This window comes from Haliotis cracherodii, unplaced genomic scaffold (assembly GCF_022045235.1).
Source record: "Haliotis cracherodii isolate W230 unplaced genomic scaffold, xgHalCrac1.p SCAF_39, whole genome shotgun sequence".
Lineage (NCBI taxonomy): Eukaryota > Metazoa > Mollusca > Gastropoda > Lepetellida > Haliotidae > Haliotis > Haliotis cracherodii.
The window spans coordinates 476,959-500,607 of record NW_027266296.1 but is presented as its reverse complement, the minus strand read 5'-3'; the positions used below and the strand labels follow the sequence as shown (position 1 = coordinate 500,607).

General features: G+C 40.6%; 1 protein-coding gene across 3 annotated transcripts; it reads left to right on the top strand.

Moving 5' to 3' along the window:
* The first annotated feature begins 1,415 nt into the window (after positions 1-1,415).
* On the top strand, positions 1,416-23,340 carry LOC139478143 (zinc finger protein Xfin-like). 3 transcript variants are annotated; one of them, XM_071260475.1, is made up of 4 exons: positions 1,416-7,397; positions 8,446-8,475; positions 13,767-13,803; positions 15,332-15,514. In XM_071260475.1, exons 1-4 carry the CDS (start codon positions 1,458-1,460, stop codon positions 15,439-15,441), a joined length of 6,117 nt encoding a protein of 2,038 aa, XP_071116576.1. In that variant the 5' UTR covers positions 1,416-1,457; the 3' UTR covers positions 15,442-15,514. The 3 variants fall into 3 exon arrangements, with proteins under 3 accessions (XP_071116576.1, XP_071116574.1, XP_071116575.1); XM_071260473.1 differs by lacking the exon at positions 13,767-13,803 and having other exon boundaries at positions 15,332-23,340; XM_071260474.1 differs by lacking the exons at positions 8,446-8,475; positions 13,767-13,803 and having other exon boundaries at positions 15,332-23,340.
* Positions 23,341-23,649: the final 309 nt, after the last annotated feature.

The window sequence follows — 23,649 nt, the reverse complement described above, 5'->3', positions numbered from 1 at the left end:
TGAATATTGTGCTAGCTATTATACTTGGAACCTTCATGATCTAAAAGGGCTTGTCTGTTCCATCTCATTTGAACATTTATCCCATGAAGTCAGCTGACTTTTGTATGTAATACTGGACTATAGTCTGCTAATCTGCTAATGAGTACCATATTTTCTTGAGGAAAGACATTACCATAATGAGACCTGGTTTGATATAAGAACCCTTGAATGCTGGATTTTACCTTTTGAATGTTATTGCATTGTCCTTTATTGCTTAATAAATAAAGCCGTGAGTCTGTCTGAACATTCCTGCTATTGATTTCATAGAAGTTCGATCGTGTGAAGCGAAGAAGTAAAGTAAATGCCATCATCAAATAACAAAATTAAATGTCTTGTTTGTTGTTTTACGCCGCATTCAGCAATATTCCCACTATATGACGTTAATAATGAAAATAATCGCGTCTGGACCAAACAATCGAGTGATTGACATCACCATGGATATACGCAATTGGATACGATGACATTCATCAACCAATTCAGCGAGCCTGACCACCATCCCGTTGCCTCTTACGTCAAGCATAGTCGCCTTTTACAGCAAGCATTGGTTGCTGAAGACCTATTTTACCCTGGATCTTCACGGTTCATATCTCAAGGAGTGGTTAGGTTTATCAATTCATGAGATCATGAGATGTTTTTTAAAAGAAATATTTAATTTCCTTCTGTTCGTTGGTTTGAATCCCAGATCATTCTCCCTAAAATCCAATCTTTTACCTGAAACAATACCCCTCTATGTAATGATCTGAGGACAGTCACTTTGATCCTGAATCGCAGATTTGACCAAATTTTTATCAGCACCTTTAATCACACTCAACCAACTCCGTAGTGTAGTGGATAGAGCGTCTGCCCGGAAGTAGATGATGTTTCAATCCATGGTCATGTTGTACAAAAAGATGTTAAAAGATGTTACTTGTTGTTACCCTGCCTGCACTCAGCACTAAGGGGATAAACCAAAGACTGTTTGGCTCGGACTCAGTATTCTGTATCTAAGGGTGGTGTATCCATGTTAAACTACATCATGGTACCTCATTTGGCAAGCGCCTTAAAACATTACCCAGTAATTCTATATATCTTTGCAAAAAACGTTTGAGTACACAAGCTCTAAGAATCATATGGCTCTAAGCTTTTCAGTAGAGGTTAGTGTTACTATATGGACTATTTTAGCTGAGCTTACTGACAACAGAAGTGTGCAAAGCTTCAGCTTCGGACTAGTGGCTAAAGTCGTACACCGATATTTTATCTCAATCCTGTGTTTGAAGCTAGCTGAATTGTTTGGTAAATTATTTGAGAATGATATGCATGTATAGGTGTAACTATGAAGGTTCTATTGATTCTAATCAAGCTTATATTTCTTCTTTTGTTACAGGTGACGGAGCTCCTCGTGTCTGCAGGCTGTAAAGGGAGACTACTCCCAGTCCGCCATGCGAAGACCCAAGGGTTTTAATCTTCCATTGATTAAATGTAACCTGTGTGACTTCGCAACAAAGAATGAGTATATATACCGCCGACACAAAAATAGGTGTTCCCGTGAACATAGAAAAACAGTTCTAGCTGACACTGAAGTAAGCTTTGCAGAAGACATGGACCCCAAAACAGAAACTGACATGGATGCTTTTGAAGGAGAGCAAGATGCTACGAATGTTGAACAGGGAGAACAGGAAGAGCAGCAGGATGCTGGGGAAGTGGCCATGGCGATGTCCCCGAGTTCTGCTGGGACCTCACTCCCACCTCCATTGGTCAACAGAAATTATAGATGTTCTCAGTGTACTTACGCTACGACAAAGTCTAAGATGTTTCTCTATCACCAGATTGACAGTCATGGTGCCAAGATTAATGTATTCCCATGCCAGTTTTGTGAGTATGCAACCAAGTACAAGCACAAGGTGAGACGGCACATTCAGTTTGCTCACAAGGAGAAACTAGCAGAAGGACGACTTATTCATGGTTTTGAGGAAGGAGGCGTCTTGGGTGAACTTGAGGCTGCGGCAGAATCAAACAAGACCTCTCGTAAAGAGAAAACAGCTGGATCGCTATTCAGGAAAGCTTTGTCAAGGGTTTCGTCAAAGAGCAAGGCTATTAAGAAGAAACCATTGCCACAGAAGACCTATCCTCACATCATGCGAATTAAAACATCATCAGGTGCTGATATGTTCAAGTGTAAGCTTTGCCTTTACAGTGGAAAGAATCGTCACCAGGCCGTGAAGCATGTGAAAGCTTGTCATACAGGGGCAAAGACCTTCAGCTGCTGGATTTGTCCCTTTAAGACTAAAAGCAAGAATGACTTTTACCAACACAAGTCCACCCATGGAGCCTCCTCAGCACAATATCAGTGTCCAGAATGCTTGTATGCCACAGACTTCAAACCAAATTTTGACCGGCACATGGAGAACCATAAAGCGAATAAGCCGTTTAAGTGTACTATATGTAGCTACTCCACTGGTCATGATGGTGCTTTGAAAAGACACATGACCAATCATCATCCTCTGACAGAGAAGAATGCATCGATAGTATTTGGAGGAGAAATTGTCGATACTGATGGTAATGATTTGGATGGTACTGCTGGAGACAGTAAGGAAGAGGATGAGATGGATGAAGAGGAGGCTTTGGATGTTGATGATGAAGAGTATGACCCGAGAGCTCCAGAAGGTGTTCCTGGTTACCCTAGGAGATCTGGAAATCGTAATAGTTGTGAGCTCTGTGGTTTGTCTTACAAGCGACTCTCTGATCTTGGTCGTCACATGAAGATAAAGCATAATACAAGCTTAAGGGAAATGAAAGAGAACCCCATTCAAATTGAGAATGAAAATTCAAATGATAGTTTTGGTGAGGACACTTCTTGGGCAAAATCCCAGACTTCTTGGAAGGACAAGGCGAAGTGCAAGTTTTGTTCATATATTGCAAAATGGCCGTCAGATTTACGTCGTCACATGGCTGTTCACTCAGTTGAGAAAAGATTCAAGTGTCCATACTGTATGAAGAAATACAAGTATCTTGGTGACTTAAACGTCCATGTACGAAGGGATCATAACCGAGAGCCCGAAGACATCGAAGTGCAGAGGGTAGCGATTGTTCCTCTGAAGAAATCTTCGCCACAGATATTTAGATGTCCAGCTTGCACTTTCACAACAAAATGGAAGTCTGAAATGGAGCGACATTCCCATATGCATAAGGAAGAAAAGGCCTACCAGTGTCGGAAGTGTGATTACCAGACGTACTGGAGGGGGGACATTGGTCGCCACATTTTCCGTCACCATGCTGACTTGATGCCCAAGGATACTAAGGATGTGAACATTAAAGAGTTCATGATTGTGAGACCTGAACGGAAGGCTGTTAAATCGAGAGTCCACAAAGCACTCCATCTCACAGAAAGTATCGACCCTGATGATTCTGCCTCTGTGGTAATTCCTGAACCGATGAATACAAGCGTTGATGATCATGAATCTGACTCCCTGAGTACCACATCCAGTGCGTCTCCTCAGAAAGATGTTCATGGAACTCCATCGAAATGTAATCATTGCGATTTTGTCACCAATGCCCCGTCCAAGCTGAAGGCTCATATTGCTACCCATTTCAACCTTAAGCAGTTTAAGTGTCCGATCTGTGGTCGTCGATCCAATTGGAAATGGGACGTCCGCAAGCATATGAAAAAAGATCATCCTGAATCAAATGCTGACGTTCAGACCCTGTGTCTGGAAGAGGCCAAGGCAACAATCCAGGACTACCTTGACACCCAGCCCAATGTTCGACGCGAGCACCACTTTAATGTACAGCTTGCTGCCAAGATGGAAGCTCAGTCGGGTGAAGTGAAGATGAAGAAACCATATCAATGTTCACTCTGTCCATTCCGATCGGATTTCCGTTGGAGTGTCAGCAAGCACCTGCGCACTATCCACAATGGGCAGCTAGGCAGCATCATATTCCTTAAAGAGAAGGATAAGGATAAAGACCCTGATGGGTATGTCCCTTCCAAGGCAGAGAGTCAAGAGAAACAGTCTATGGCTCCTCCTCCACCCAGCAACAAGCATCATGATTTGAGAGCACCCAGTAAGAAGAACACCTTCCGTCAGCCAGTGCCTTCTGGTGACATTGACATGGACAAACCCTACATGTGCGTAGAGTGTGGGAAAAGAGGCGCCATCAAGGGGGACATCAAGAAACATTACCACTATATCCATCCTAATAAAGAAGTGAAACTGATCTATGTACCCGATGGGAGAGAGTTCGTCTATGCAGGAAACACCACTCCTCTCCTTGGGGATGACATGGGATCTCACAATCAGCAGTCTTCCAGTGGGAAAGAAACGGTTGATGGCAAGAGAACAGTGTATGGGGAGAACACCAAATACAGCGATCCTAAGACCCATGGATACTGTAAACCATTCAAGTGTTCCGTCTGTTCAAGACGGTCCAACTGGAAATGGGATGTGAAAAAGCATCTGAGAGACAAGCACTCTGGTGATGGAGGTTATGTTATAATGCTGGACCTGAAGACTGCAAGAGATACATACCATGCAGAGTGTTCTCCTCAACAGGGAAATCCTATGAGAGAAATCCGAGCATTAGAGGCTCAAATGCAAGCGACTGAAACTGAAGCTGAGGTCAGCGGAATGAATGAGGACTTGGATCGTTGCAAGAGGTTTAAGTGTGGGTCATGCTCTTACAGGTCTAACTGGAGGACGGACATTGGACGCCACATCAAGAGGAGACATCGTCACAGTAAGACGAAAGTGATTCTCTTGGATTATAAAGTGGCTAAAGAGACTTTGTCGAGCTATTATTACGACAGAACCTCCAGGGAACCAGCGGCTTCTGATGCTTCTATTGGAAACCTGAAAAAGGAATCCTATAAGAAGAAAAGTGGAACTGAGATGAAGAAAGTGTGGAAATGTTGCAAATGTCCCTTTGAGGCGACTGTCAAATCTCACATCATCCGTCACATGCAGAAACACAACATGAAGCCCTTCACATGCTGTCTCTGCAGTTTCTCAAGCAACTTCAGAAGTGCCTTGTATAGACATCTGAGATGCACCCACGGCAAGACTGATTATCCTACCTATACAAAGATACTCATTAAATATGGGAAAGGATTTGCTGGAGGAAGCAATGGCCAGACCACCTTAGATGACTTTGGTGTTGCAATGAGTGCACTTCAGCAAGGCAAGACCATCATTACAGAGCAATATGTCGACTCATACTTGTGTAGAATCTGCAATTTCCAGTCTCCCAAGGACTATCTAGCCTACCGTCATATTCGTGAAAAACATGGAGTTGAAGACAAGAACCAGGTTTTGAAGATTCGAAAGCGGCAAAGGATGGAGGTGCCGGCTGAGCAGGAGCTCCAGCCCCTGGAGGATCAGATGAAGGAGGAGTCGCCCAATGAAAGGGGGAAGAAGTACATGTGTAGCATCTGCCCTTACAAAGCTACGAAACGGGGACTGTTGAATTTCCACATGACCTATCACCAGCCTCAAGCTGTCAACAAGTACAAATGCAAATACTGCCCCTATTATGTGTGCGCACCAAGACTTCTTCACCAGCATATGAGGCTACACACCAACAGGAAGAACTGGCCGAAAGGACAGAAATCACCAAATGTCACTCCCAAGAAGAAGAATGCCACTCCAGGCATTGCAGTTACCCCGAAGAAGCACAAATGTCCTCAGTGTCCCTACCAGAGTAACAGTAAGAATGACATGTTGTATCACAAGCAGTTTCATAGACCTAAGCCTACAGCTGAGTTCAAATGTGAACATTGTGATTACTGGGTGACTCATCGTCGACTCCTCAAGCAGCACATGAAGATCCATGAGGAATATGAACAACAATTGATGCTGCCTCCACAGTTGGTGCTTCTTCAAGCCTCGCCATGTAAATCAGAAATGTCCGATGCAAGTATCCTGTTTGATGCTGTAGAAGTTGCTTCCTTGAAACAGCGTCTGATTGGTTCAAAGATCACTGCAAGTTTGTCCACAAGCCCTTCGGTGTCCCCGATGAAGATCGCCACACAGTGCTCTGTGGGTACCCGGCCTGGCTATGTCATGAAGAATGGTTCGTACAAGAAATTGCACCGATGTCAGTTTTGTCCCTACACAAATATCCGGAACAGGAATGTGAAACTCCATGAGATGATGCATGGTGCTAGGAAGAGCGACCACCCTCTCATGAAGTGTCCTCACTGCGACTACTATGTTGGAGCTAAGGGACTCCTATCCCATCACCTTAAGGTGCATCAGCAACATTATGTTCCTGACTTCAATGACAATCTGGTAGCAGATCATGCAAAACAAGAAGGCCTTGGAGGCTATGATGACGATGACCGGAGTTCGGATACCACTGAAATCATGCAGGAGCATAAAGTGGACACTCTGCTAGAAATCGCCAGGTTCAAGAAATACTGTTGCGAGAAATGCCCCTATGCAAGTGCAAAACGTTCCCACTTTGAACGTCATTCTGAACTGCACGGAAGCAAACAACGCTTCACATGTGAGTTCTGTGATTACAGTGTTCCTTCGAACAATCTACTTGCTCAGCATCGCAAGCTTCATATGATGCCGAACCAGAATTTACTTGCAGCTCAATCGTTGACCAATTTGCAACATCTAGCCCATGTACCCGCGGATGTTGCCCTAGCAAGTGCCCTGCCTCCTATAGACACCAAAGAGCCAATTACAATCAGTGTTATACATGACCACCTTGATCTGTATGAAAATGCTCCACCTGAAGCTGAATTTGAACCCAAGAAGTTGTACAGATGTGATCGATGTCCATATGCAAATGTTCGAAGAGATCACCTCATTGCTCACCTTAAATTCCATATGGTCCGCAGCGATCTTGCCTGTCCATACTGTGATTACAGTGTGTCGAAGCAGTATCTCCTTTCTCAGCACATCCGTGTCCACTTTTGTCCCTTGCCTGAGCTGTCTGATTGGCTGGCTCAGAATGGACAAACAGACAGAGCCCAGGAGTGCAAAGAGCCTGACATCTCGGAGGCCATTGAGGTGGCTCAAAAGTTCCACAGCGGGACCCAGGAGATAGTTGCACGGCCCAAAGAGGAGAAGGCTGATCCAGAAGAGGAGAAAGGTCTCCCGAGGAAGGAAGATTCAGAGTCTGATCCTATATATCAGGACACAGCAGCTTCAGAAGATAAGGAGATGGATGTGGAGATGAAGGAGGATGAGCCGCAGCCCAGCACGAGCAAAGAGGAGTCCGTAGTTGTGGCTCCAGTGGAGCCAACTCCAGGCCCCTCTTCGGCCAAAGATCCCCCGAATCCGTACATCTGTCAGTACTGTGATCGGGAGTTCACTGCCTCGGAGACGCTGGTCAGACATGAAATGCAGCACTTGATTGGAAACCATTTTGAGGTGAGAATCATTTCCGTATCTGAAAGTCAAGTAATCTAATCTCTTCTTTATTTTACACCTTTTTGTTCAAAACTTTCAGGGTTTGTTTGGCGGACATCACAGTTAATGTATTATATGATTTTCCTGTATTTCATCATCTCACTAAATCATTCATTATTTTACATTGGATACTGCTTCAAAGGGTCTTGTCAGAGCTGGTATCGAGGAAAGTCAGCACTGATCAGTCTTTATGTAATAGCCTTCAAGGTCATTGAGGCTTTAGACCTCAATCTTTGCAACTCATGATAAGATTGAATAAGCCTGTCAACTTTTTGAGACAATGTTTTATGATTTATTTTCTAATACTACTTTTTGCAGACGTGCCCTGATTACATTTCAACTTGCCTAGAAATATGACTTTTGTTTCTTTTCATCCGATATTTGTAAATTTGTTTTATGTTGTTTTCATCCTTAGAACTCCTTTCATTTGGCTGATAAATAAAGGGGGTGTGAATAACTAATGGAAGCACCAACAACAATACAAAGTTAAAAGATAAACATGATAAATGCTGTCTATGTACATTTTCCAATGTCAGTGTGCACTTATATGTCTCATCTGTTTCTTAAAGTTACAGAATGCAGGTAATTGATCAAAGAATGAAGCTTTGTCAGGTTTGAGCGACATAATTGTTTGTTTGGGGTTATTCCATCAATTATTTTCACTCCCCTGTGACATGCACTAACACAAGTAAATGATGAGCAGGAATTCATATTGTTTGATGAATATTGAAAAACATATTTATTGATAGTTAAGTTGAAGAACTTAACATATTTTTAAGTTTCTGTGTGAATGTTGATTTTGAGCAAGGAAATGATGATAAGGTCTCAAAATTCGAGTTTAGAACCAAAGTCCTTCGCAAGTATTTAGCAACTTGAATCGAATAATACTGTCACATCTTTCTCCTTTTCATCCTCATCTAACCTAGATCACATCCCAGCACCAATCCCCCACACAGATGCTTACACTTTTAAAATATCACTAACATTCTGCTGTTTGTCCTTGTTATAGAAATATGTGACATATGCCCTTGATGCAAAGGTAAGACATGCATGGATGTAATAGAAAACTGTTTAGTGCATAGTGTAGTTACAACTTGATCATGATTTTGATGTATTTGTAAATTATTAATGTCAATTCGGTAGCAATACAAATTTATGAATGTCATACTAAATTAATATTTCACTGATACTGTAATGTTCATATTTATTAAGATTACCATGATTATGATGGTCACTAAGGAGGCAGAAAATTGAAATTTAATTTACGGAATCAGCCTGGTGCATGTTCAGTATTAATTTGATTTATTGCAGGTCTTCATTGGAACCTTCTGTCTTTTCACATTCAGAATACCTGATTCTATTATTAGTCAATACTTTATGTTTTGATACTTTAGAGTCAATATTCAATACTAAAATTTCCAATAATAACACTCCTATAGTAGAGTATATGTTTGGTTGAAAACCATCAGATGTTGTTGTCATAATTTCACCATAACCCATTAATAAGCCTCAAGAAACCTGGCTGCTTAGGGGCAGATGAAAATGTGTGTCTTCTTGAATGTATTGGCCAATGGCTGCTGCATGACGTACAGACTTATCTAAGATTCAAAACTAAGTACCTTTGGCAGGCAAATTGTTCAAAATATTTTTCTTATTTCCTAAATTTGGAGATATTTTAACGTTGCAGTTTTGTAAAATAAGTATTAAAACCTTTTCCTTTATTGGTCCTGTTGTCAGGGATATTTTGTTATCTCTACAAAGCCATATCATTAGTTGTAACTATGTACCTGAACTGGATGTTTTTTAGTTCAAAGTAGGACAGTTTTGGTAATAGATAAGCCCATAACGGTCGTAAGGAATACCCTGTGTGTTTTCTTTCGAGGTTGCACAATCAAAAATCACATTCCAGCTGTCACTTTCGTGATCTGATAAGCGATGCTCTGATTGGTCAGATGAAAGGTCGTTCTGACATGACCCGCAGTGGGATGTCATCGGATTTTTGTTTAGCGGTAGCGAGAACGAAGATCACAGTGACGTCTGCCATTCAGTCTTCACTTAGATCAAAATATATCAAAGTGACGGCTGCATTTCAGTCATCACTTAGGCCAGAAACATATCGTTGGGACATTTGCAATCCGTCATTTGTTCATCATCACCCAGGTCAAAAACATAACAATGACGTCTGCCATTCGGTCCTCCATATTGCCCAGCTCCTTCATATTTTATTTTAAAAAAGCCTGAAGAAAATCCCAATGTGACATTACACCGGATATTGAATGATAGATTTTACAAAAGTATGTAGAATTATAGGTCATACAGTCAGAGAACATGTGGTCCAATGTGACGACAACACAGCCTTGTGCAATATTGTCATGAAAACACTTTCATCAACTTCTGGACTAGCCTTGGAATATGTCTGTGTCAAGAGTTCCACTGTTATTCACAGCATGGCATAGGTTTCAAGCATGAAAACGGTGAATATATTAACCATGTTCATTTCTCTAACACTGAATCTACCACCCTGAATGTCACCCTCCAGTAGCCGCCTCCGTGGTGTAGAGGTAGAGCGTCTGCCCGGAGAGCGGACGCGGCCGGGGATCGAACCCCGGACCTCCAGTAGCCGCCTCCGTGGTGTAGAGGTAGAGCGTCTGCCCGGAGAGCGGACGCGGCCGGGGATCGAACCCCGGACCTCCAGTAGCCGCCTCCGTGGTGTAGAGGTAGAGCGTCTGCCCGGAGAGCGGACGCGGCCGGGGATCGAACCCCGGACCTCCAGTAGCCGCCTCCGTGGTGTAGAGGTAGAGCGTCTGCCCGGAGAGCGGAAGGTCCGGGGTTCGATCCCCGGCCGCGTCATACCAAAAGACGTTAAAAGATGGTACTTGTTGTTATGCTGTCTGGTGCTCGGCATTAAGGGGCGAAAACAAGGACTGGTCGGCTCGGAGTCAGTATACTATGTCTTGAGTTGGGTATTCATGTTAAACTGCGGCATGGTATCTCAGGGAGCTAGCACTATAAATCGGCATCAGTCCGGACTAGTACAAGCAGATACACATACACACACACACACACACAAACACACACACATGCATGCACGTCGCTATATAAGTGCAATAATCTTGGACGCGACGTTAAACCCAATTTCACCTCACCTCACCCTCCAGTAATGTATGGAGTATCAATATAATTGATCATTGATTTTACAAATGGTGTTTAGTCATCTTTCCACTACGGCCTGGTTTTATGATTATCGTCACTATTTGATAGTAATTTATAAAACATGCTTATTATATTGTTGGAATTGCACAATAGACTTGGCTATTAGCAGAGATTTCTTATGATACTCGAAGGGTTTTGTTACTTTAGTTGTAAAGATAGTCGTAGCACAAGACCACTTTGTTGAACAGGTAATTACAATGTGGCGTAGTGTGTCATCAAGCCCAGGGTTCATGAATGGTTGCTCATGCTATCATACACTTGATGGCCTGGCCTAGACATGATTATGTATATCTCAGGGGTGCAGCCCTAATATTACTGACTGCAGCATAGGCTATATCGAGTCATTCATTTACTCCTAAAAAAATATGTCAATTTCCTTAAAAAGATATTGTTTTCAAAGTATAAAAATTTAACAAACCTTATCTGAAATTATTGACTTCACTTCCTTATTATTTTTGTGTATATATGCAATAGACTTTTTTTTATTTTGTAACGTTAGCATTAAAATGGCTTAGTTTCTTTACGTAATTGTCAATTATCCCACTTTTCGTCCAATTTTCCAAACATACATTTAGATCTTTGCTTGTGTTCATTTCCTTTTTCAATTAGGTACATAAAGAGAAAGCCATTTTATCCACATTTAAACATTTTCCTTCTTGAATTTTTGAATTCTTTTTTCACATTTATGGAACAACTTGGGTTTCATATCATAAACAAAAATAAGAGTTTCGTTTTTTATTTTGACACTATAAGCGACGTCAAGAGTTTAACAGATGTTTGGTAGTCTTGTACTTTCATGTGCTCTTGACTTGCGAATTCAGGGAATCAGCCTGCCAGAGTGTTGTATCACATCAAGTCTCTGACATCCTCATCAGGATAATTGCCATATTGCCATTTCACACCTGCTGTTTGTGTTAATGTGACAGTAGTCTCACCTTGATGGACCAATATGTTACTAGGTGACAAGGTAATGGTTAGGTTGTCATGACAACATGCTTTCTGTGAGAGTTTATGCAATGAACTAGTTATAACAAACTCAAAGGGACACATAATTTTAGTTGGTTATCACCGTTGGGTCATTATAAGCATATTTACAGCATATATACACCAAATGGACAGGACCAAAAAACAGTTTGTTGTATCCGTCAGGTCGTTATAAGCGTGTTCGTTATAAACATGGTTTACTGTACCAGTACTTTGAAACTTTACGCTTGAATTCCTAACAATAATTAAATCAGGCCACACTTTTTTTTGTATAAAATTTATTCTGATTTTTGCTAATTAGCCAGGTCTGTTTTGTTGAACTGAATAAAAAAAATATATTTGTGTAGCCAATATTTTTAAAATGTTTGGGCAATAATTTGTTAGGGTTGGTTTAGTGGGACAAAAAAAATGCTGGTACTGTTTTGAGTGCTGGGTGTTGAATACAGTACCATGTGTTTACCACTGAGAAGAGTTTGTTCTCTTTTGTGATTGTGGGCATTTCGGTAGCCTAGTGGTTAAAGCGTACGCTCGTTATGCCGAAGACCCGGGTTCGATTCCCGACATGGGTACAATGTGTGAAGCCCATTTCTGGTGTCCCCCGCCGTGATATTGCTGGAATGTTGCTAAAAGCGGCGTAAAACCATACTCACTCAGTTTTATGATTGTTTAGAGGTTGGCAGTAGACCGAAGCTACACGAGTGTTATTCGAGGAAGAGCCAATTTTAGGAGTATTATATTGTTAACATTGGGAAGTTAAAATAATTAGGCCTTGGTTTAATGATAATCAGAGAAGCTTGCGAAGTATTCTCTTGCACCTTTGACTTACATTTAGTCCCTGTTAAAGTTATCTTATTTAAAAATCCTTTAAAGTACAAAATATTATCCAAAATGAGTCCAGGACAATGCTTGATTTCAGACTTGCCAAATCATTCTAGACTTAGTTGGGAATCTTTTTGAATTTAATCTCTAGATCTGGGAGACAGAGTAAAGTCAGTTTCTGCATATCACATCAATGTCTTCTGCTAAATTACTGGACATGTTGCTTTCCAATATCTGCAAGATGGTCATACACATCCATCAAAGGTTTCAGGTTTATTTTCCAAGACAATGACCTATTTTTTGTTCAAAATGTCCTGAAGGTATTTTTCAGTTTTGGAAATTGGACAGGAGAATATCCCGTCAAAAGTTGATAAAATCATGAAAATGTCCAAGAGACATTTTGAAAAGGCACTGGTTTCTTTGCAATGAAGTAAGGTTTTAAGTTTGAAAAAAATCAAAACGGCAGCTGGCAGAAGTATAGGGTTATGAAATCAGTTGAATATCAAGGTGTTTTGTAACCCAATGCTTATGATCCCCATGTTATGTGTTTTTGGACACGTAAGAAACATGTGTAATTTTCTCGTTAATCACAAGAACAACTGTAAAACACTTCATTCACTTCAAATGGGACCCGTGAAGATCCGGGTGAGAATAGGTCTTCAGCAACCCATGCTTGCCATAAAAGGCGACTATGCTTGTCGTATGAGGCGACTAAGGGGATCGGGTGGTCAGGCTCGCTGACTTGGTTGATGCATGTCATCGATCCCGATTGCGTGGATTGATGCGCATGACATTAATCACTGGATTGTCTGGATTGTCGACCCAGGTTTGATTCCCGACATGGGTACAATGTGTGAAGCCCATTTCTGGTATCCCCAGCCGTGATATTGCTGGAATATTGCTAAAAGCGGCGTAAAACCATACTCACTCACTCACTCACTCACTCATTCCATACGATGTTTAATTACAAATATACAGCTCAGTACATCCTCACTCAAGTGGGCTTCTGTAGCTCTGGTATGCTGGTATTACATTTTTCTTGGTATTCATTGCAAAATTTGTTGTAAATATATAAAATTACCCATGGTTGTGAATTAAAGAAATTAACGCTTGCGAAATGTTTGTATATAAGTTGTCATTGCTCACAATATCAATCTCTGGATTGTCTGGTCCAGGCTCAATCAATTACAGGCCACCGCCATATACATGTAGCTGGAATAATGCTGAGTGCAGCGTTTAAACAAACAAACAAACAAACAAACAAACAAACAAACAAACACACAAACGTATAAAGTGGTTCCCATTTGTATACAGGTCTGTGCTAGTTCCGATTGTCTCGGTAAAAACTCAGGTATGTTTTTTCATCCATGTTGTCGGGAACATAGTACATATTGTATCGTATCGCATACCTTCATTCAGTTTGGTGTCCCATTCTTTCAATAGTTGTAGCCTTATAATATGTGGAATTAGACGTTTTTGTTTTTTAATGTACCGGTTAAAACATGATTTTGAGATGAGAGTAGGTTTGTATATTTGGCTGTTGAACAATACATGTAGAAGTTATATATATTTTGCATGGTATTTTTGGTCATTTTATTTTTTGTTTGGCATGAGATTATATTGAAGTTTCTATAATGCCTACATGAAGGATGCCAGTATATCTTTTTGACAGCATGTGTTTATTTTGTTCTTTATTTTGCGTTTCTTCTACGAAAGATTTACAACGTTTTTGTTTTGCAAGTTTAGTTGATGTCTAGAACTTATTTAACAAAATACTAAAAATATGTTTTGATGTATTCAAATTTTGGCTCAAAAGAACCACAGGTTCATATGAGTGTTCGTCTCATTGTTTTGATATTCTTGAGTATGTCGTGGTGTAGTTTACTGTAAGGCTATCTTATTTCTTGTGTAGAGTTACCTCCCTTAGCCAGTGCAGGATCTGCTTATTGGGGGTGGCCCTGTTGTTTGGGACAGTGGGGTATCCTTGTTGTTAATGAGTTTGCTCATCACGGGTTCGATTCCTGACATGGGTACAATGTGTGAAGCCCATTTCTTGTGTGCCCTGCCGTGACATTGCTTGAATATTGCTGAAAGTGGCATAAAACCATACTCACTTAATTCTTAAGCAGCTGCTGGAGTGTGACGTAAAACAATATTCACTCACTCATTAACTTTCACAATGCATTTGTGTTAATTTCCTGAAACATCACGGGTCAGCCATGATCATCATGTTAATGGGTCTGACATTATGAAATCCTAAGAAACTTGTATAAAACATATTTCCCTTGCCCCCGGAGTTTGTAGCTAGTCCTGCTTCAACAAGACAAAATGTTTACTTACATTTTCTGTGATTTATTAGTTCAAATTTCTTGCAAAATTGAAGGATTGAGAACTGGTTCAGAATTATAGCCCTCAAATGATACTACCGTATATCCGTGAGTAGAGCGCACAATACGGTAGTCAATGAGGACTACCATCATTTGATCATTACTCAGCACAGTTTAGCAATCTCACAGAGGACTATCATGAATTTTAAAAGCTGTAGGGGCGGTCGGGTAGCCTAGTGGTTAAAGCGTTCGCTCGTCACGCCGAAGACCCGGGTTCGATTCCCGACATGGGTACAATGTGTGAAGCCCATTTCTGGTGTACCCCGCCGTGATATTGCTGGAATATTGCTAAAAGCGGCGTAAAACCATACTCAGTCAGTCAGTCAAAAGCTGTAAAGGGTGTAAGGATTCTGAAACCAAATTAGGTCTTTTAGTGGACAAATATGGAACATAAAAGATTGCCGGAAGGTGGGTTGACATTTTGTCATGATAATATACTCGTTAGTGTATGATGATATTCTTGTTTTAAATTCCAATTCCTAACTGTTGCAGGTTCAAGCAGCACCAAACGAAAATCCTACACCCCAAGAAGAACCCGAAGAAAAATCCAAAGAACCTTCAAACTCTGCAAGCGAGGAGGCGTCCGATTCCACAGAGATTGAGACCAAAGCTGAGGACACCGAGATCATTGAGGTCACGGTGGAGGAGATAAAGGAAGAGCCCGAGGAAGAAGAGCCACCTCTGGAAGAAATCTCGGACGAGAAGGTCGAGGAGAAGGAAGATGTTGATGATGAGGAACCAATGGAAACTGTCGTCCATCTTGCTGCCGATGTGTCGTGAAGGAGATAATACTGTGAGAATTCCAAATAAACATTCACAACTGATGTGATTGTCACAGACCTCAAATGTATTTTAAGGGCATGTGTGGTAAATCCATATATTATGTTTGTACAGTTTCAGTGCAAGAATGTCTGCATGGTAGTTTTAGGAAAGTATTTATTTTAGTTGGTATGAAGAATTTTACTGCGTGTGTAATGAGCTTGAAGTGGACATTGAGTATGTTGTTCATTAGAAAGTTGACAAGGGTAGGTAACTCTTTCAAGATTGTGACTACCTGACAACTAACTACATACAATCCAGTCACCATTTTGGAGAGAATGTTAGATGGACCGTTTCATAATTTCAAGTGCTTGTAAAAATATTTATTTTGTGCCATGTGACATGAATATTGTTAATGTTTTGTGCATAACAAAAATAATATGTGAGAATGAAGTGTGCAAAAATATGTTCTTTTAAAAAGTAATATTGTCTGAGATTGATAACCAGACTAATATGAGAATGATGCTATAATGCTATAAGATGGGATTGAATACGACAGCCTGTATTTCACATCAGTGTACAGCGATAACCATTATTGGTATCGTCTGACCAGATTGCTTTAGAACACCCATTTTCCTCTGGTTGCTCAGGGCAATTGTTTTAGTCTTTGCAGAGTTGTCTCCCTTGGCTTTACCAGGATCTACCTGATTATGATCCTTTGTTTATCAGCACCATACCTATGCATTTGATACCAAATGGGAAACGTTAACAATCTGGGTACATCAAGCTTTCTTTCTATATTCAGCTAAGCCGTGATATTACCTTAATACTGGTCTAAACAGTTTTAAGTCCACCTCACTCGGTCACTACGCTTGCTCGTTGTGGATGTTGATTTGAGCAGAATTTTTTCGTCTTGCAGCCATATATGCATTTTGTGTTATCTGTTTGTTTTTGAGGACTCTACTTTTGATAGGAATTAGGGGACACGGGTGGCCTAGTCATCTAAGACACCGGGATTCAATGTGCAGAGTTGCGTCCCTTGGGCACGCCAGAAACCTATGATTGTGGGTTTGAATCCCTGTTCGCCCCGATTATGTTTCTAGGTTTGTCAGCACCGTACCTGTGCTCTTGGGTTTCACCGAAGTGGTAAACGTCTGACACCTGCATCACTTCGGGCTTTCCTGCCACATTAAGCTGACACACCGTGATATGATTGGAATACAGTTAAAATCGGTGTTAAACACAACTCGCTCACTCACTCACTGATAGGGATGCTTACATAGCTCATACTGCTATGTTTGTTTGTTTGTTTGTTGTTTTTAATGCCGCATTCAGCAACATTATGAAGGTGGTCTGTAAATAATCGACTCTGGACCAGACAATTCCGTGACTGATATCATGAGCATTGATCTACACAATTAGTATACGATGGCATGCATCAACCAAGTCACCGATCCTTGTTTCCCGATCGCGTTTGTCGCCTCTTACATCAAGCATAGTCGCATACTGCTAGGACAGAACTGTACATGTATTGGTTTGTTATTTTGACTGGAAACGAAGCTATGAAAATGTGCTTCCATGGCAATATTGAATACTATTTGTAGAACAACACATAAAAAGAAATCAGTCACATTCCGTCTACACAGAAATTCAGGCTCGGTTGATTGCGTATCATCATCGTACCCTGATTGCGTGGGTAGTCGCTTGCAATATCGATCACTGGATTGTCTGGTCCAGACATATTGAAGATTGCGGCTTTAAACAAAAAACGAACAGTCTCAACAGGATATCGCTGTCAGAAGTTGAGATGTACTTTACAACTAAAGTTTATGCATTCCAGGATTTTTTTTCACTATATGAGGCTGATAATGTCTAACTCCTTTTTCTCTATAGATTTTGGGCCCCATATATTTTAAATAATTTATTAATATTGATAGCAACAGTAAATAAAGTGGTTTTTTACTTAGTTTTGGCTTGCGGAATAAAAAAATATACTGCTTTTCACATATTTTATATGTTACATTTCAATTTTTTGGTGTCGTTGGTTCGTAAATCAAGTTTTCAAAAAAGTCTGGCCCAAACTGAATGGCTACCTATTCACTCTGTGTGTGCGTGTGCGTGTGTGTGCGTGTGCAAGTGTCGTGCGTGTGTGTGCGTGCGTGCGTGTGTGTATGTGTGTGAAACAGCATTTGTATTTTTAGCACCTATGAAATGTATTTTTTTTTGTGTGCTTGTCCATTTTATTCATGAGCGTCAATTCGAAGGATGCAAAGTTGACAATTTATTGGTTTACGTGGAATTAATACAAATGATATGTTTTTTTTATCAATGCGTGTTAATCATTACTTCATCGAATTTGTTCATTCTTTCAGAAGTGACATCAGATTTATTAAGCAGCAGTGTCCCACAATTAGAATGATCCCACTCTCAGAGTTGTTTGTCTTGATATTACAATTTTTCCGTTTCATAAAACCCATGAACATCTGGGTTAAAAGTGGTCTCTTCACAACCCATGCTTGGGTGGTCAGGCTCGCTGACTTGGTTGATGCATGTCATCATATCCCAATTGTGCAGATCAATGCTCATGATGTCAATCACTGGATTGTCTGATTCAGACTCACTTATTTACAGACCGCCGTCATATAGCTGGAATATTGCTGTGTGCGCCTTTAAACAACAAAGAAATCCATTTAATAAAATGGGTAGCAGGGTAGCTTAGTGGTTAAAGCGTTTGCTTGTCACGCCGAATGTCTGGGTTTGATTCCCACCATGGGTACAACGAAACCTGTTTCTTGTGTTGACAGGCTTTCATCCCACTGTCCAACATCAAGCTTACACGCCATGATGTAGCTGAAATACTGTTCAAAGTGGCATTAAAGCCTCACTCACTCTAGGGGGCGGTCGGGTAGCCTTGTGGTTAAAGCGTTCGCTCGTCATGCCAAAGACCCGGATTCGATTCCAGACATGGGTACAATGTGTGAAGCCCTTTTCTGGTGTCCCCGCCGTGATATTGCTGGAATATTGCTAAAAGCGGCGTAAAACCAAACTCACTCACCCTCTCACTCTAGTATTGATGTTCCCCTACATATTGCTGGCGTATTGTTTACAGCAGCATAAAGCCCAGCTCCCTCAAAGGACGACCGCTGTACATCAGTGTAGACATTGACTGAGTGATAGCCTTGCTATGGACTCAACCTAACTTTGTGATATTAGGAATCCATGTGTTGTCATTCATGGCAAGTGTGGTGAAATGTTGTTTGAGACTTTGCTTGGAGACAAGATGAGGTTGCCATGCATGAGGTTGTTTGGGTAGGAAGAGAGGGGTAACATGAATCTGTGCAGTTTTACTGGAATACTTTCCCACATGACATTGCCACACTGATATTTTGAGATCATTGTAGAAAGTGATTTTTCATGTTATCCAAAATGGATCTCCTTTGTGTTACAACCAATCTGCCAAGACTAACATCTAGTCTCTGAAAATGAACATATTTCAAAGAAAAAAACAGTTGTTAAATTATAGTTATAAAATATAATAAAAAGGAGCCCAGATACTTTCTTCATTTTCTAGACTTGCCAAACATTGTAGACTTGCATAAGCTGCACTGGATATATTTGTTTAAGGGTCTGTATGACAGACTACAAACCGCCATGATCGTTTAGGGCCTGGTTCAAAAGAGGTGATGCTAAAAAGCATCCGAGATGATTCCAGTCAAAATAACAAACAAGTGATGAAGGTACTAGCATCTTCTGAAATTAAAACTAAGTGAGTAAGGAAGTTGAAATCCATCCGTCAGTTCAGTCTTCATCACAATACAACCGCAAAGTCTTGTTTCATAAGGACTGCCCTTTCTGTCCTAGTGTTCATATCCTGATTTGATTAAATATTTTGATTGCTCACTTGGACAATGCAACAGTTTTGAATTTAGATCTATGCCAAGTTCATATTCTTGAGAAGCATTTTGATTTGCTGTTGATTTCAAGGTCAAGGTTGAGAGAAATGTCGTGCCAAATGTAGGTTATGGTGATAAAGTAGATGAGGTTGGTGACGTCACTTCCGAAACGAAGGGATGGTGGCAAATGGATCCAGGGTATATATCATGAGAGAGTTGAAATATGTTCCCCGTCAAAAGAAACGCAAACCATAGAAACATATCGAGAAGTATGTATTTTAAGAAGAGATGTTTCCAATGTGTGCCAATTAATGACAAAACTAACAATCAGTAAAGTGTTACCACAATGTCTTTATTCTTGTCAAGATAAACTGCACATGATTTCCAAACTTTACAGGGGCCGTGTGGCCCAGTCGTCTAAGGCGCCGCGATTCGCTGTGCAGAGTTACATCCCTTGGGCACGCCAGAAACCTATGATTGTGGGTTCGAATCCCGGTTCGCCCCGATTATGTTTCTAGGTTTGTCAGCACCTTACCCATGCTCGTGGGTTTCACCACAGTGGTAAACGCCTGAGACCTGCATCACTTCGGGCTTTCCTCCCACATTAAGCTGACACGCCGCGATATAACTGGAATACTGTTAAAAGCAGTGTTAAACCCAACTCACTCACTCACTCCAAACTTTACACGCTCATCCTGCATGAGACAAAAAGTTCATCCCAGTGTCGGGTCACACAACATACGAATATGTTCGTTTGTGCATCTAACCAATAAGATATCTTTTGAATATGAGTATTCTTTCATATATTAACTAACATGTATGGTATAAGCGTTTCTTTGTCGGTGAGTATATAATACCCTGGATTACCGAGGATGATCATTTGTGACTCTGACTCCACCGTGAGGACGTGAGTGACATGGTTTTATTTCAGTAGGATCACCTGCCAAACACATCAGGGTCACTGACTCTGTGTTCCGAGGTACAGTAGAACATGGCTATAACGAACTACAAGGGACCAGAGAAATCAGTTCGTAATATCAGTTGTTTGTTATATACGTTTTCGCTCGGAAATGTCTGCCATCTTGGATAAAACAAAAGACCATACACGTAAATGCAGCATTTACTTGTTTTAGCAGTGATCACTTCATAGCATTCAATTGAGAACATTCTGTCAGTGACACTTGACACTGAGTGAGATTTCTTAGTTCGCTATACACGTCACGAATTAGTGGTATATGGGCTTGTCGGTGATCAGATACCAATTTCGATACGTTAATTCGCTGTAGAGAATTCATTATATCCGTAAATTTCATATGATATTATATCGGAGATAAATCAGGGATTTTTTATCAGTTTGTTGTACCCATTTGTTTGCTCTATCCGTGTTCGTTATTCGTGTTCTACTGTACTTTGGAAATGTTTTTTGGGTTTTAATGTTTCAAATTTTGAACCAATACGATCTCGCATGTTTCAGCTAAAAAATGAAGATCAATTCATGTAAATATTTGAATAATCTCAGGAATTGTTATGCTTTCCAGTCCTAAGGAACTCAGGTTTCCGAAACAGATTGAAATGCAGTCATTCCAAACCTAGAATCATATCTTTGTTTCAAAGTGGGTCAACTTCTTGTTTTTGAAAGAATTTCAGAACCAGTAATCAGTACAGTAGGGTACAGGATAGAAAATGGCTGGCTTGTTGTTCAAACTCACAAACACAAAGATCCTTAGTAAACATGGGTACCCTGCTTTATACTGTGAATATGGCATCCTAAGTATCTCAAGCTGATTGTAGCTCCAGGTTTCTGCAGCATTGAATGTCTGGCAGACAGATTCAAGTGGGTAATTGAGCAGGAAGTTGGTAAATGGCAGCACTGCCCAGAGTTTAGTGTTGCCCCTGCCAGGAGCTGAGACTGCCAGATTTTGATTAGCTGGTTATTTATAGATATGCACTTGGTGACTCTGAATGACCAAACCATCTTGCATTCATTGATGTGTATGAAGTCTGCCATCATTAAAGGAGTGCATTGGTTGGCTGAATATTAATCATGTAATAATATTGCCCCTTCAAATCGTGGGGACACTTTCATGTTCTGGTTCAGTGTTTTGTGTGGTGGATGTATTGAATGTAAACACCATGAGGATGGAAGTCAGTGGAAGCACCACCTTCTCTACTCTCAGTCTGTGTGGTAAATGGTTCTGTGGTAACAGGAAATATACTCATCAGGTGAACATTGATATGGATCCACCAGCATAAGATGTGATAGTCTTGCTGCATCTCAATTTGAGAAACAATGGCATGTTAGATGACCCTACTAGAGTTAATTGCACAGATGACTTTTCCAACTTGGTACATTCCTGCTGGAATCTTCGAGTCTGGCAAAACGCCATGTACTGCCAGTTCTTATCAATCTGTGGAGAGAACAATAACATGATTTTAAATATTGGATCAAATTGGATCCATGTTTTGATTGTCGGTATTAAATAAAAATAAAAATAAAAATACTTCAGAATAAAGAATAGTTATTTTGTATGACAATGACGGATTCAGTTAGGGGTGCAGGTTGCATCTTATATTTTATCAGAACATGTCAATACATCATGTGTTCCAGTTAACATTGTGACTTGGTCATAGTGTACCCCCCACCCCCTTTTTTTTCCCTTCTTTTTCTTTTCTTGCAAAATCTAGGATCCGCCTCCGTATAATTTCATTACAAATTACTTTTAACACACATGTAATTACATGTATGTGCATCTTGATATTATGAGATGTTAATTCAGGATGTATTTTAGGAGATTTAATGAACTAGTCATCAGTATTCATTTTCAGTTCATGATTTCATTAATCTATGTGATACCGTTATTTGCTGAATGAAATACATTCTTCATGACTTCAAGGGAAATGGTTCTCAGCAATAATATGATGCCCCTTGATTGTGGATCATTGTCAATGTAGTTTTTCCTTGACTGCTATGTTCTCAAATTGGATACCGGGTAATAAGGAATACCAGTCTTAATACTCATTGTAAAATACAGAATTCCTTGCCATGCCATCCCATCCCTGTTAAAGATGGTCTTGTCTCCAGGAATATGCCTGGGACTGTCAAATTACTAAAAATTGGAATTTTGCTAAAAGCGGTTGATAACCCTACTCACTTTTTACAACCAAATATTGACAAGCAAAATTCATTGTACAAGCAACTCATTGAAACCTCCCTGGGGATTCCGGGACAGAACAGGTCCACTGCAACCTATACTGGTCATAAGAGGAATCTTTATGGACTGGATGGTCAGACTTGGTGACTTGTTGTGTAGGTACGACCATGTGAATCGTTGCTCATAACATCAGTCTCTGGATTGTCTGGTCCAGACTTGATGATTTCCAGACTGCCATTATATATTTTGACTATTACCAAGATGTCATTAAGCAACAAACCATTGGACACGCAATTCCATTTTCATAGGCATCATTATGCCAGTACTTTGACTAGCCATCTGAGCAGGGAGACGAGATCATCTGCAATTGATACATATGGTAACATATGCAAAGACTGACATGCTCTGTGAACAAGGCACTCAGACTGATAAAGGACGGCTCAGGTAATCAATAAGCCTCTCCACAGGTAGTGGTGCACGTTCAGAGATTCCTGGCTTGTAACACCGTCTTGGCTGGTGATGAATATTTCATTGTGCCAATATTGGCAAGACTATCTGGTAACGCATGGTTCAACAGCAGAGCTCTAATTAGGTTTCCTCGATGGTTATTTTCTATAGATGTACATAGAATACATTTACATTGTGTTTCTAACTTATGTAACCCATTGTGCCTCACATCATAATAAATTGCATATTTTCACGGTCGATGTTGTCAAGCGTTTTGTTTCTATTGCACCTTTGAACAGGACATGACTGTTGTTTGTAGCTAGTTAAAAGAAGGTAAATAACACCCGATTATGTAATATTAGTTAATCTTGTCATGTCATGACAGATCGCCGTGAAGATCCGGGGTAGAATAGGTCTTCAGCTACCCAAGCTTGCCATAAAAGGCGACTATGCTTGTAAGAGGCGACTAACAGGATCGGGTGGTCAGGCTCGCTGACTTGGTTGATGCATGTCATTGTATTCCAGTTGCATGGATCCATGCTCATGATGTCAGTCACTG